Source organism: Teleopsis dalmanni, chromosome X, assembly GCF_002237135.1.
Source record: "Teleopsis dalmanni isolate 2A chromosome X, ASM223713v2, whole genome shotgun sequence".
In the NCBI taxonomy this organism is placed as follows: domain Eukaryota; kingdom Metazoa; phylum Arthropoda; class Insecta; order Diptera; family Diopsidae; genus Teleopsis; species Teleopsis dalmanni.
Genome location: NC_051848.1, coordinates 97,011,751 through 97,024,873, shown reverse-complemented (window position 1 = coordinate 97,024,873; position 13,123 = coordinate 97,011,751). Strand labels below are relative to the sequence as shown.

The following is a 13,123-nucleotide window of genomic DNA, read 5'->3' as shown; positions in this document are numbered from 1 at the left end:
TTCTGTTATGATTGTTAGTTAGATACATTCCGCTAAAGAGTAATCTGTACCACTTATGGTAAGTGACAGTCTTTAATTAAATAATTTAACTTTTAACTACAATCACTCAGTAATTTATTCAAATACTCAAATGCTAAATTTAGTTTTTACTATGTGTAAATTAGGAACTAATTCTAGTTTTTATTAGGTTGTTTTATAATTGCAATATTTTTTTTAAAATACGCTAAAAGGTTATTATTCAGTTAAATAATCAAGAAACTTTTAATTAAAATAAATTTGCAATAATGCAAGAATTGCAAAATGTTAAATGCTTGACTCACTGTTATTGGCGAGTAAATTCTCATGCAATTTATCGCGTTGATCCTCCAGCACTTCTCCCAAGTAGGCAGCTACTTTACGCGTAATTTGTTCAACGTAACTATCCAACTTACCCAAATCATCGGATAAACCGACAAGTTGATCTAAGGTACCAACCTGTAAAATAATAAAATTTTATTAATTTATTTTATATACTCGTACCATAAATACAATTAATAAATGAAATTAAATAATAAATAATTAAAAATTTGGTAAACTGTACAATTAATAAATAAATAAATGATATTGAAAAAATATTTAAATAAATAAATAAAAAATTTCTTTTTTAGTTTGTAAATTAAATGCTCTATTCTTTCCTTAAAGGCTAAAGGCTAAATATCACTTTTTATTCTCTTAATAATTCCATAATTAATAATATACTATATATATAAATATTGAAACATTATATTATCTTATTACCTTAAGATCGGGTATATGAAATTTGAAGTTATTGCACAAATTATTTTGTTTATTAGTTAAACTATTCATGGTATCGAATGTTTGCTGGCAGGTCTTATCGCCAGGTGCAGAGATGAGCCAGTACTCGGACATCTTATCGAATTCTATATTGAAGATAAAAAATATAAAAATAAATAATAAATATAAGAATTATAGAAAAGCATGTAGATATTAAAAGAAATTTGTATTTCATTAATTTTATAAACTTTATATTTTGTTCTAAGCCTGGCACCTGCAGTCCAAACAAATTATATACGGACTATAAACTATTAAAAAAATTCGATTATTTCCTAAGACCACTGATGATGAGTACTTGGCAATACTTGAAACAGCGTTGTATGGTTAGTCAAATTGCAATAAATTTTTGTCCTTGTCCTTTAGTTTCTTTAGTCATAAAGACACGCCACTATCGCCAAGAAAAAATTAACATTATTAAGAGGCTTTGAAATGAACTATTAAATGCCCTGAAATTACTTGCGAAAACTGACAGATTTACCAACTTACCAACACCGCGTTATCAAATCTCAGAATGGTTACAGGCTCCTCGGGGAGGTATGCAGATCTGAGGTCAATTATTGCTTAGTCTGATGAAGTGATGAACAATAATCTAGTCAAGGCGTAAAGAGGGGTTTTGAAAATACCTCGAGTTAAGAAAGAGTATGTTAAAAGTGCTTAAGTGCACTGGCTTAAACAGCTTCTACATAATAAAAAATAACTAATCAAAGAGACAATTTTATGTGAAATAATAAAAAACCAAAAATGATTTAAAAAGTTCTATAATAAGCTGTATTCATACGTTATTGATTAACTATCTGTTTTACCACCTTAACTGCAAAATAAGTTTTATTTTTTATTAACAAAGTAAACACTGTTTGTAATATAAATAAATAGTGATGGAAAACAGTGTTTGAAAAACTATTAAAAGTAGAGTTCATATTGTATTCTGCTATGTCCCTATATATCCTGTCAATTTCCTGATATGTAACTACAAACGTACGAGTTGTCTACAATGCATTAAATAACAAATTCAAGTGTAAAGTCATTAATAAGATTACATACAGGTAGCAAATTCAGTTTGAAAGTCAAAGTCAAAGGACATCGTACATGTCATATCATACGTGCCTTATTAATGATAGTTTTCTACTTATAAACCAAATGGGGTTTCGCTCGGATTACGGAACTCATACTACTCATGACAATTTCAAATTAAAAATTGATTGCAATAAGTTCAAGCGAAATAAAGTGGTTCGTGGTAAACGTTATGAAAAATGCAACGATGCAGCAACATTTTGGTCAGATCCACTCGTGCCAACCATAATTGAGTTGTGGGGACCTAGGCCAGCTGACCATGAAACCAAACATTACACGGAAATTGCTAATTTATTTTCTATTGAACATATAATTTGCATGCAAGTAATTTGAATCAAAAAGCAAGAGTAACTTTTTTACAGTGAAATCATATTGAATGATTAATTAAATTCAGAATATTTTAGTATCTTTTCATTATTAAAATAATTTAATTAATGAGTAGATGCAACAAAGAAAATTAAATTGTATTAAAAAGGAGACTTAAATATAGTAGGAATATATATATTTATGATATAGAGTATACATTTACATATAAAAAAAATATATAATGTCATGTTTTTCTTGAAATTATATATGCTTATTAGTCCGTATATAACAAATTAATGTTAGGGAGTTGGACACACCATTCTTACGACGGTCGATCTGACGATGCATAAAGCATTCTGGCTCCTCACCACAAAAAAAAACAATATATATATATACAATATATCTGATTTAGATTTCTCATTAAATTCTGGTTATAAAACGAATTATTAGAATAGCAGAAATATTTTTTAAACATTTTTTATATGGTGTACCTTTCGCAATACATTGCAATAATTAAATAAAAATAAAAATAATATACACAAAAATAAAAAAATTAAATTTGTTTATATATTTTTATTTATTAGTTTTTGAAGTTGGCATCTGTAGTTCTAAAATGGTCGGAATACCCTTAATTAATAGGAATTCAGAACCCTATCTATTTCTATTTTTATTATTTTTCTATTATAGAAACAAGAGATTCTATTTTTTATTTGTATTAAAAAAAAACAGTTCAAAAAAACATTCTATATTTAATTAACACATATTTATTAATTAATCGAGTATTATTATTATTTTTTATTTATTACTATTATTTTTTATTTATTATTATTATTTTTTTGAAGTTAAGTAGTTGGCATGTGTAGTTCATCTGTGGTCAGAATGCCCTAAATTGATTGGAATCCAGAACCTTGTCTTTTTCTATTTTAATTATTTTTCTATTTCTATTATTTTTTTATTTTTTATTTATATATTTAATTAACACATATTTAATAATTTTACGATTTTTATTATCTATTCACCAAAGTAGATTTTTACATACTTTATTGCTGAAATCTATTTGTGTTACATAAAATTTTCTAACATTTGGAAAATATTTGATTTTCACAATATTAGTAAACATTTTTTTATTTTCGTAGAATATGTAGCCGATTTTTTTTAACTATATCAAAAAAATAAGTAACATTTTTTTTGATTTTTAAATAAAATAAAATAATTTTTCACAATTTCAGAGCACAGCGGAAAAACGTCCACGAAGTCTGACTGCTCGACCACAACTAAAATCATTTCCGAACTTCTGGCACTGACGAGGTCAACTACTGCAACGAGCATGCGACACCCACAAAGGTGGATAGAAAGAAATTAAAGTTTCTGTAGGACAAGCAGACTACATGACGGCTCAATCTTTTTTTTTTTCTTCCTGGAAGGATATTTTTCATTGTTGCTATGTTGTTTATTAGGCGTTTTGTTTTTTTTTTTGTCTCTTGAAAAGATTAAAGAATTTAATATAGTTAAGCAAAGCAAACGATAAGGAGTTAAGTTTTAATAGCCAGGATTTTATATTCTAAAGAGCGAACTCACTTCAATGGACTGACTGTTAATATAGAGAGATAAAGTGCAATTCAAGTGAAATTTGATTTAATTTTAAACTTTTTCTTGTTTTAAAAGTGAATTCACTAAAAAAGTTTCATCTTAAGATAAATACTTAAAATTCATATCCCTTATTAGATTATATAAATAATTTTAAATTAGTATTTATTTATTTTTATATTACATACATTTTTTTGTAAATAAAATTTTATTTTTTTATGTGCTTTTATTTAAAACCAAAAATCATTTCAATTTAAATCAAATTAAATAGTTTCGAAATCTTTAAAAGATGATGCAAATTTTTTACTGGCATGAAGTCACCGACTGACAATATGATTTTATAATTTATTTTAACAAATCGTTTTTAAAAGGTATAGATATGCTCAAAAAGCATTGATTGATTATATTAGAATAGTTGTAAAATATATTGAAGAGTTAAACAGAATTCTTCACATAATAACATGTTCTTTTAAATGTCAGATCAAACTATTTCCGGCACATCGAAATAATTTTCCTGAGTTATTGGGAATTAATTTCAAAGTTTTTCTATATTAGACGTTATGGGATTCTATTTTCTTTTAGATAAAATAAAAAAATTGGTTGTGAAAGGATTACAGTATATAACGGATTACAAATTTTTTAAGTAACCAGATTTCTACTGATTAAAAACGATATAACTTCTAATGGGTGTTTTGTTTTCTGCCTTTTAACACTCTCCTTAGACTTTTGTTTTCTTACTACACTTTTTTTAAGAAAATAAAAATGATACATAACTTAAAAAAAGAGCCCCGAGATATGGGAAAACACATAAATTTTAAAGCTGTCCCGTTAAAATCGGCATGGAATTGACTCGGCTACCCAATAACAGATTTTAAATACAGATTATGAGTCACTTCCGTCTACTTATTGGGTTCTTTTAAACGCACTAAAAACTATTTTTATAAACAGGACATTTTTCAGTTCTTTCGCAAAAATTAGACAGAAAACTTAGGAACGGGACAATCGCATACAAAATGCGACATATGGTAGTTACCTTATATATACATGATATAAAAACATATGATATAATATTTCATTTAACAGATGAAGAGTATCTACAAGATATTTTCAGTTCTGTCGTAAAATTAGTACAGAAAACTTAAGAACAGGACAATCGTATTCACAATGCGACATATAGTATATAATATTTCATTTAACAGATGAAAAGTATCTACAGGAATCCATTTTTCTTTGATGGATTTGCCCTTTAATGACTAAATAAATGACATTAAATAAATATAAAAACTTTTTAGTTTAAGCTCCAATTAAGGAGTTAAACTTAAAGTGATTAAAATTTTCCTTTCTTAATGATTCGATTATTGTAACTTGAAGTTTAATTTATTACTAACATAAAACTCCATATTAAAGCAGATTTAAAGCGTTTTACCAGATACCTTGGTATTGAAGACATTGTTTATGGAAGCTATTTTTAGCTCAAAAAATTTCCCTCGATAGAACAACAAAATTTAAAATGTGCTCCACTACAAATATAACAAATTGTCCTGGAAAAACAGCACATGGCCCAACGTCAATAAAGGACGAAGTGCTTGGCAATGGTAAGAGAAGCAAAAACAAAAACAAAAGAAATCAAAGCAAATAAAACGAAAACACAAGAAATAAAAAAAATTGATAAGACCTGGTGTCGCCGCATAGAATAAAGTTGATTGTAGTAGTACTGCAGTGGAGCAAGTACACATACACAAACACACATACACACACACATACACAACGATGTGCAAAATGGTCTCGCATATTTTAGTGCAGCACACAAACAAAAGCGACGGGCGATTATGGCGGTGCCAGGCACACAACGGGTGTGAGTCTTAATTAATTAATAATTATTTTAATACAATTATATAAATTGTGTATGGCAACGCTGGTTAGAGCAATTACTACTCCAACTTAAGCATTTAGTGGACTTGGGACTTAGGGCTTAGACTTTAGACTTTTATTGTATATTTTTAGTTCATTCGTTCAGTGGCGCTTGACAAATAAAAATAAAAACACGTTGCAAAGCGTTTTTGTTCTGTTTTGTTTATAAATAAATAAACCCAAGGTCCTTTGAGCACGATATGCTCATATTATGATTAATTTTCATTTTCATTTTCAGTTTCAGTTTTCTATTATTTTATTTTATCGTAGAATAGATAGATAGATATACCATATGTACTACATGTTTTGACTTTGTGTTCAAATTCACACAGTAGAAAGGATCTCCATGACAAATTTAATGACGAAGCCTAAAATAATTGTTTTATTGGATTTTGTTAATCCTTTAATAAAAAGGGATGAAAAGTAAGAAATATAAATTAATTACTGTCTTTACAATTAACAAAAAGGATCTGAAAATAAAATTGTTTACAATTACTTGTTGCTTTCATCAAAGATACACACTGCCTAGTCATTGAATGTTTTTAATTATTTTAGTAAGATTATTTAAAAAAAAAATATTAAAAGGATATAAAGTTAAAAACAAGAGAGTATGTTGAAGCTTGAACACCCTTTACACCCCTTCAAATGTTACACAAGCACTCATATATTAACTAAAACGAACGCAGGAAGTACAGATATTGTAACAATAGTTCGAAAAAATAAAAATAAAACTTAAACCTGTTAAGCACTTAATGATATTCCTTGAAGACTTTATGTAAATATTATTACAAAGATAATTTTTCACTTACTTACATAACCACAGTAGACAAAGAGAGAAACTAATAGTTTAAATGTAGTCATGGTTGAAATTTTATATCCAATCTACACAGCACATTTTTAACCCTCTAGCCTAGCTCACTTTGATCCTCAAGTGTTACGAGCTTCTATAGGTATTTTTAGCTCGAAATAAGGTAAGTCTTTATTAGGTTCTGGGTCACCAGACGGTCTTGGGAAATCAGCAAGCTATTGACTTAGCCAGAACCATATCAAAAACTGCTGTTACAGACCCTCAACGCTTTTGTGGGTTGAACTGGAACAGTATAAAACCAATAATCAAGGAGAGGGAGAATGGTTTGCGTCAGGTGTACTGGGAAAATTTCCCTGGACTCAGACAAAGTAAAGCACTGTTCAAACCATACTTCTACAAAAACATTCCACGGGTTCCATTACGTCTTATTATGACCTGAAGGGGAAATGTCTACACAGCTTAATAAACTATAATACGTGTAAGTAAATGTTTTTAGGAATAGAGAATTATTTTCTATTCTTATATACGCTATGCTACATTCTAGATTTGACCATATTTTCTGTTTTCTTAACCTGTTTGCAAGGAAACCAAACTTAGCAGCATGTTATGGGTTAAAACAACAACATCCAGAATAGAGAGGTAATTATGATAAGTAATATAAATAGCGTTATAACCTTCTTAAGAAGACAGTATACTTTTTGAGACTACATTTGTATCACAACTAAATACATAAAATATATGTTCTAAATATACAACATATATAACAAAAACAGTCCTGATCCAATTGGGATATGGATATAGTCACATTCATCTATCTCCAATATGTACTGCTCTCAATCATCCTTTTGCCCAATTTGGAACAGAATGCTTTCTAGGTCGAATTATACTACAATGCATTGTATATGGTTTGAAGAGAGATGACTAAAAATGTGTCTAAATGTATTTAATGCTTAAGCATTTTAAAAGAAAGAATTAGTTTCTGATAAATTAGTGCCGCTCATTTCTTTCAACAGAAACAAAACTAGCCAAACAAAACTAGAAAAAAAACTTACGAATATAGCAAAAACAAAATAATACAATTATAGCTTAATTTATATAAACTTTAGTGGTTTTCAAGTATCCTTTTATAGTTGTTCCTTAACCGTACGTCTCGATTAAAAAACATTTACTACCGGCTCAACCGAAACCCTTTTTTTGACTTCTGCAGATTTGTTCATTTTAAAAGGACTTTGTCCACAGTCTTCATTTAAAACTAACAACGGTTATAGAGTTTATACAGTACTTAAGACATTTGTAGTGTTTACCTACACTGTCAAGTATAGATTATATATTTGCTAAGATCATTCCTCGCTTATATACCTGTATGTATTGACTTTTACGATTGCTTTTCAAAAATTTATATAATTTAATTTTGATATTTCAAACTGTTAATAATATTTTATTATGTACAAAATGTTATATTTTTATTAAACTATAGTGTCTATTTTTTCTCATACAAATACTACACCAAAGGTGAATATCCTCTTCAGTTTATTTATCAGATTCAGTTGTAAGTACTCATTTTTTTTGGTTTATAAAATCGGTTAAACAAATATTTAAATAACCTTATTTGAGCACGTTATGTGGTTTTTATAAAATTGTTATAAATTTCCAATAAACCACTAATTACTTCAAGCTTTATTTGTCTTATTTCAAGGTTTGGTTGATTTCCTTGAAAGGTGCGCCTATTTTTCAATAGAGGGGGTAACTATAATCCATCTAGTATGAAAGTCACGCAAGCCTTAAACTTGAAGTACATTTCTGTTTCCACAGTTAATATATTTTTTTTCTATAATTTAAATGTGAAATAATTTTATTTTATAGAATATTCGAAAAAAAATTGATGAGGCAGGTCAGAATCAGGTACCTGTCACGTGATTAGGAATATCAACAACTGTATTAAATTTCTTGGGAAAGGTTTTAAGGAATTTAGCTCAAATGGTAATTATGACTAAGTCAACATTTTAAAGGACAACTGATGCATCTAGAGGAAAATATTCAATTAAAATGATATCTGACAATAACAATAGTTTAGGTGGATATTGGTGGCATGTGCATCAGAAATGCACCACTTTTTTTTTTATAAATGTAAAGTAATTTAAGAAATTACAACCAACTTGTATAAACTTGGAGAATAGTAGATGTTTAAATTTAGATACTACCAAGGAACCCATTGCGCTTCAGAATAAATTTTCTTCCTCAAAAAAATCATGCAATGGAGTAACTTAAAAGTCCACACATCAGATGCTACTAAAATGGCATAAGAATATTGAAATGTATTATTCTAATTCTATATTGTCAGAATTGGTGTTATTTTTAAAATAGTTATATCTTTATTACTTTATTCTAGTACTTAAAGAAATTGCATATAGTGTTCAAAAAACAAAAAATATCTGTTATACTTCTTTAATTTTTTATGCAATTTACTTATTGTAAATGTTTAACAATACATTTACTAAAATTAGACTTTATTATAATGATTTTAGAACTTTTTATTTTATTAATATTAGAATAGTGAAATTTGTTGCAGCAACCAATAACACAAAACAATTTATTTGACATTAGCTGCCGCAGAGGAGCAGCACGAGATATTCACCACAGCAGCAACGCCAGAAGGTGAGCAAGACGTTGTCAGCTGTTTGATGACAGTCACATGACAGCAGCTTTGGATCGATAATTTTTTCATTCGCTCACGAGTTAAAATATAAAAACATTTTTTTTTTCCCAGATTTTTCAACAAGGCTTTTTTGTATACCAACAATGTTAGCTTATTTCTAAATAAAATCGTAAAACTCCTTTTAACAGATTTGTATTTAAAGATAAATTCACTAAACTTCATTAAAATATTTCAAAAATTATTATTTTGCACGTAGCAAATGGAGCAGGTGATTTTCATTCTTGCTTATTTTGTTGGAAATTGCTGGCACTTTCATGATTTTAAAATCATAACAATTATATTATATATAGTAATTTAAGTATATACTATATGCACATTTAGCCAATAAATAGGCATTTCATTATTTTTCAAGTCGTTTTTCTTATACACTTAAAAGTCATATATTTTATTCGTTTATTTTACATTCTATTCGACACTTACTTTTATTTTATTACACAGCAAAATTTGAATTATGATTATTCACTTAAAATTGGTCTATTTTAAATTACGTACTAATGGAGTTTGTGCGGAGGAAAATTATCTGAAAAAATTTTCACTGCCTAAATCAATTCGATGGCGATACAGCAAAGACAGACACTTGCACTGAAAAAAATTCAACATAGACGAAATATGATGTGAAGAATAATACGTAAAATTATGAAAAGGAATAAAGAATAATTCACGTGATTGGGATATTTTATGCAATTTTGACAGTTGACAAAGTTTGAAAGTCATTGCAACAAAAAAAATATAAGTACAATATAAAAGTTTTAAATTACCTGAAATTTTTACTCACATCTATTTTTGTTATAAAATTATTTTGTTATAAAAATTATTGCTTTAAAAAATATTCTTATAAATATTTCATTTTTGTTTTGAATATCATATAAGATCAATGTAATGTGTTTACATATATTTTTGCAAATATTGTTTTCATATGAAATGTCTACCAACAGATAACTGAACCCAAGATTAAGTAACTCACTTATAACAGTTCAGAAAATTGTTGTACAGTTTGAGAACAGTTCGTTTTGTTGCATGTAAATCGTAATCATAATTTAATGCAACAAGTTCCCCTATTTGTGATTCATTATCTTAATATGAAAAATTTTGATTTAATTAATGTAATTTACATTGAAAGTATTGGTATTCTATTTATATTATTAAAAAATAACGCAATTCAAAAATGAATGTTCGGAAAGAAAATAGTTGCTTGTACGTGATTATAATATCATAATAATTTTTTTTATTTGTGTGAATATCACGTACTTCAAGCGTCTATTATATACATATGTATATATGCATGTAAATAGTTTTTTTTATTTTTTTGTACAAAATTCTACGTTTCAAGTTTTGGTTATTTCTTTGGACAACACAAACTAAATATCATATACATATTTAACCATATCTCTACAGGATAATATTCTGGTTTCTTGTCATTTCCCTTCCTCAAGACTTCTTAGGAATAGATAGGGAATGTTTTTAGGCGTAAGCATTAACTCAATTGAAAATCCCTATTCCCTTTAATACTATTTAGAAACATACATACAATATAACCAGCTATTATCGTATCAAGCAGGGTAAGGGATATTCAAATAATTTGTTTTTTCTGCCTTAGTACGAAAACACTCATTCTTCGATGCAAGTATTCATTCACTTGAAATCTATTCATTTTTTTGCTATTCATATTTTACTCACTAAATTTTTTAAAACACTACTGCTTGCATATATGTATGTAGTATGTTTCGGTAACAGATTAGTAAAGAGAAACCATATATAAAGACAGAATATTTCTGGTGTAATTAGTTTGTAAGTTAATGTTTCGAAAGTTCGAAAGTTAAGATATATGTGTCATTCTAAAATATCGCTAAGTAGAGGTTATATAGTAGACTAAAATCTTTTGAAAAGCAAATCTAAAAATGACAATTACTTAAAGCTTTGATAAGAATCATTGCTAAGGGGAAGTCCTACAGCAGAATAATGTGAAGTGACAACTACTTTCTCAGACCTACGGTAGGTATGATTGAAAGGAATGTTTAAACTCAAGCAAAGGTATTTATTTAATAGTAATAGTGATTCAACAGCAAACTTACTTTGACCTTTCATCTTTATGGGCTATCTACAGAGATTATTTAGATGAAGTCCTACAGCTACCTAAGAAGTCTTGCCTTTATAAAGTAAATCTAGAAAGTGATAAATACATTCTGCTTGAATTATTGCTAAGGAGAGCTTCCACAGTTGCTTAAGTCCCTAAAAAATGAAATTTAGAAAATGGCAACTACTTTCTTACAAGTGTAGCAGGAATCATTGAAAGAAAGATTTGATCTTTAAGAATAGGTACCTAACCAAATGTAATTCGTTAGTTCTTAAGTACTGAAGGACTGATGTATTTTCTTGCTATCTCAATGATATAAACAGATTCTTATTGAGAAGAAGCCAAGGTACGTATAGATGTATGTATATAGTTGAATCTTTCCATCTCGTATTAAATAAGCCACTATAGTAATTTTTCAATAACTGTTTGTAATTATATCTTTAATTATTTAATGATATAACATATCATAAAATGTGTTGAATCAATTTCTGAGTCATAAATAGAGACTTCTTTGGCTTTAGTCTACATATGTTTTTTATAATTTAAATATTAACGAATTAGTAGGATATTTTCTAAACTGAACACAGTTCCGCATTTTCCGACGGTTGTGTTGTCTTAGTCAAATGCAGTCACTGAATTTGTGAATATATTTAGAACAGGATGAGATTTCTAGTCATATCTACAGTTGATCTATATTAGAAGTATAATATTGAAGTGGTTGGTATTGATTCTGCCCGATATTAACAACTGTCTAAGGAAAGCTTTATATGAAAGGTGGATTGTCTTATTTTGGTTGGGATTAATTGTGGTTTGCAGTACTCTTGCTCCCTGGTGATATTTTTGATATTACTTTGATATTACGTTTTTGATATTACTTGCTCAATATCACTTAAACTATTATACGATAGTCAAAATACTCAAAACCGAAATGAATTTGTCAACAGTGTAATGTAATTAAGTAGTGATCATAATGGATACCCCTAACATATTCCATACCTACTCCGGTTATTGTAGTCTATTTACAGACTTACATTTGAATGAACAATATATAATCTGAATCAATAGATAACATTTATGTTGGCATTTTTATGGTCAATATTATCAAGTGGCATGCATATCTGCTCAGCTATCATATCATCTGAGCTAGAATCAATATTTTCAATCATCCACAGCTAATTTGGAGTGCTATTGTTATCTGACTGAAACGATAATAGATTGATTGATTGTAATTGCCGATTTGGACGTACGAGTATTTCTGCAATTTGAAATATTTATTAGCGGCAACTTGTGAGCAATCCAATCACTAAATGCAATACGTATATATATTATATTACTCGTACTAAAATAAATTGTTGAGCAAATATTAATTACTTAAGTGAAGTAAGTACATTCTATTGCGGTTGCCGTTGTCAACAACTTGTTCAGAACTGGGTCAAAATTATACAACCTCTCTTTTAGATATTCATCCATACGATTGTGTACTTTTTCTTCTTCTTCTTGAGTACAAAATTTGAACACAACACACTTTTAGTTCTAATATGAAAATTAAAAAATCTATCGTTTCGATCGGAATTTCTAGGTTAGTATAACTTTTAGATTTTATTAAATAAATAGTAACCTCCAAAACAAAAGGTTCTTGAAATTTGAGTACCTATTTGGAAACATTTGTATATTTCGTAAGTTTTTCATATTTAATTAAATAATAAAATAAAATAAAATAAATGAACACTTTTGTATATTATGTTAGATCAGTGTTATTGATTACTTTGTATTATTTGTGGAACTCCCATAGGTATAAAAAACAGATATATGTATA

At 27.9% G+C, this 13,123-nt stretch overlaps 1 protein-coding gene across 1 annotated transcript; it reads right to left on the bottom strand.

The window, feature by feature from the left end:
- Positions 1-303: 303 nt before the first annotated feature.
- Positions 304-9,886, bottom strand: LOC119688753 (V-type proton ATPase subunit C-like). Its single transcript, XM_038103420.1, has 3 exons — positions 9,654-9,886; positions 778-920; positions 304-474 (listed from the first exon to the last, which is right to left on the bottom strand). The coding sequence occupies exons 2-3, from the start codon at positions 907-909 to the stop codon at positions 304-306; spliced, it is 303 nt and encodes a 100-aa protein (XP_037959348.1). The 5' UTR covers positions 910-920; positions 9,654-9,886.
- Positions 9,887-13,123: the final 3,237 nt, after the last annotated feature.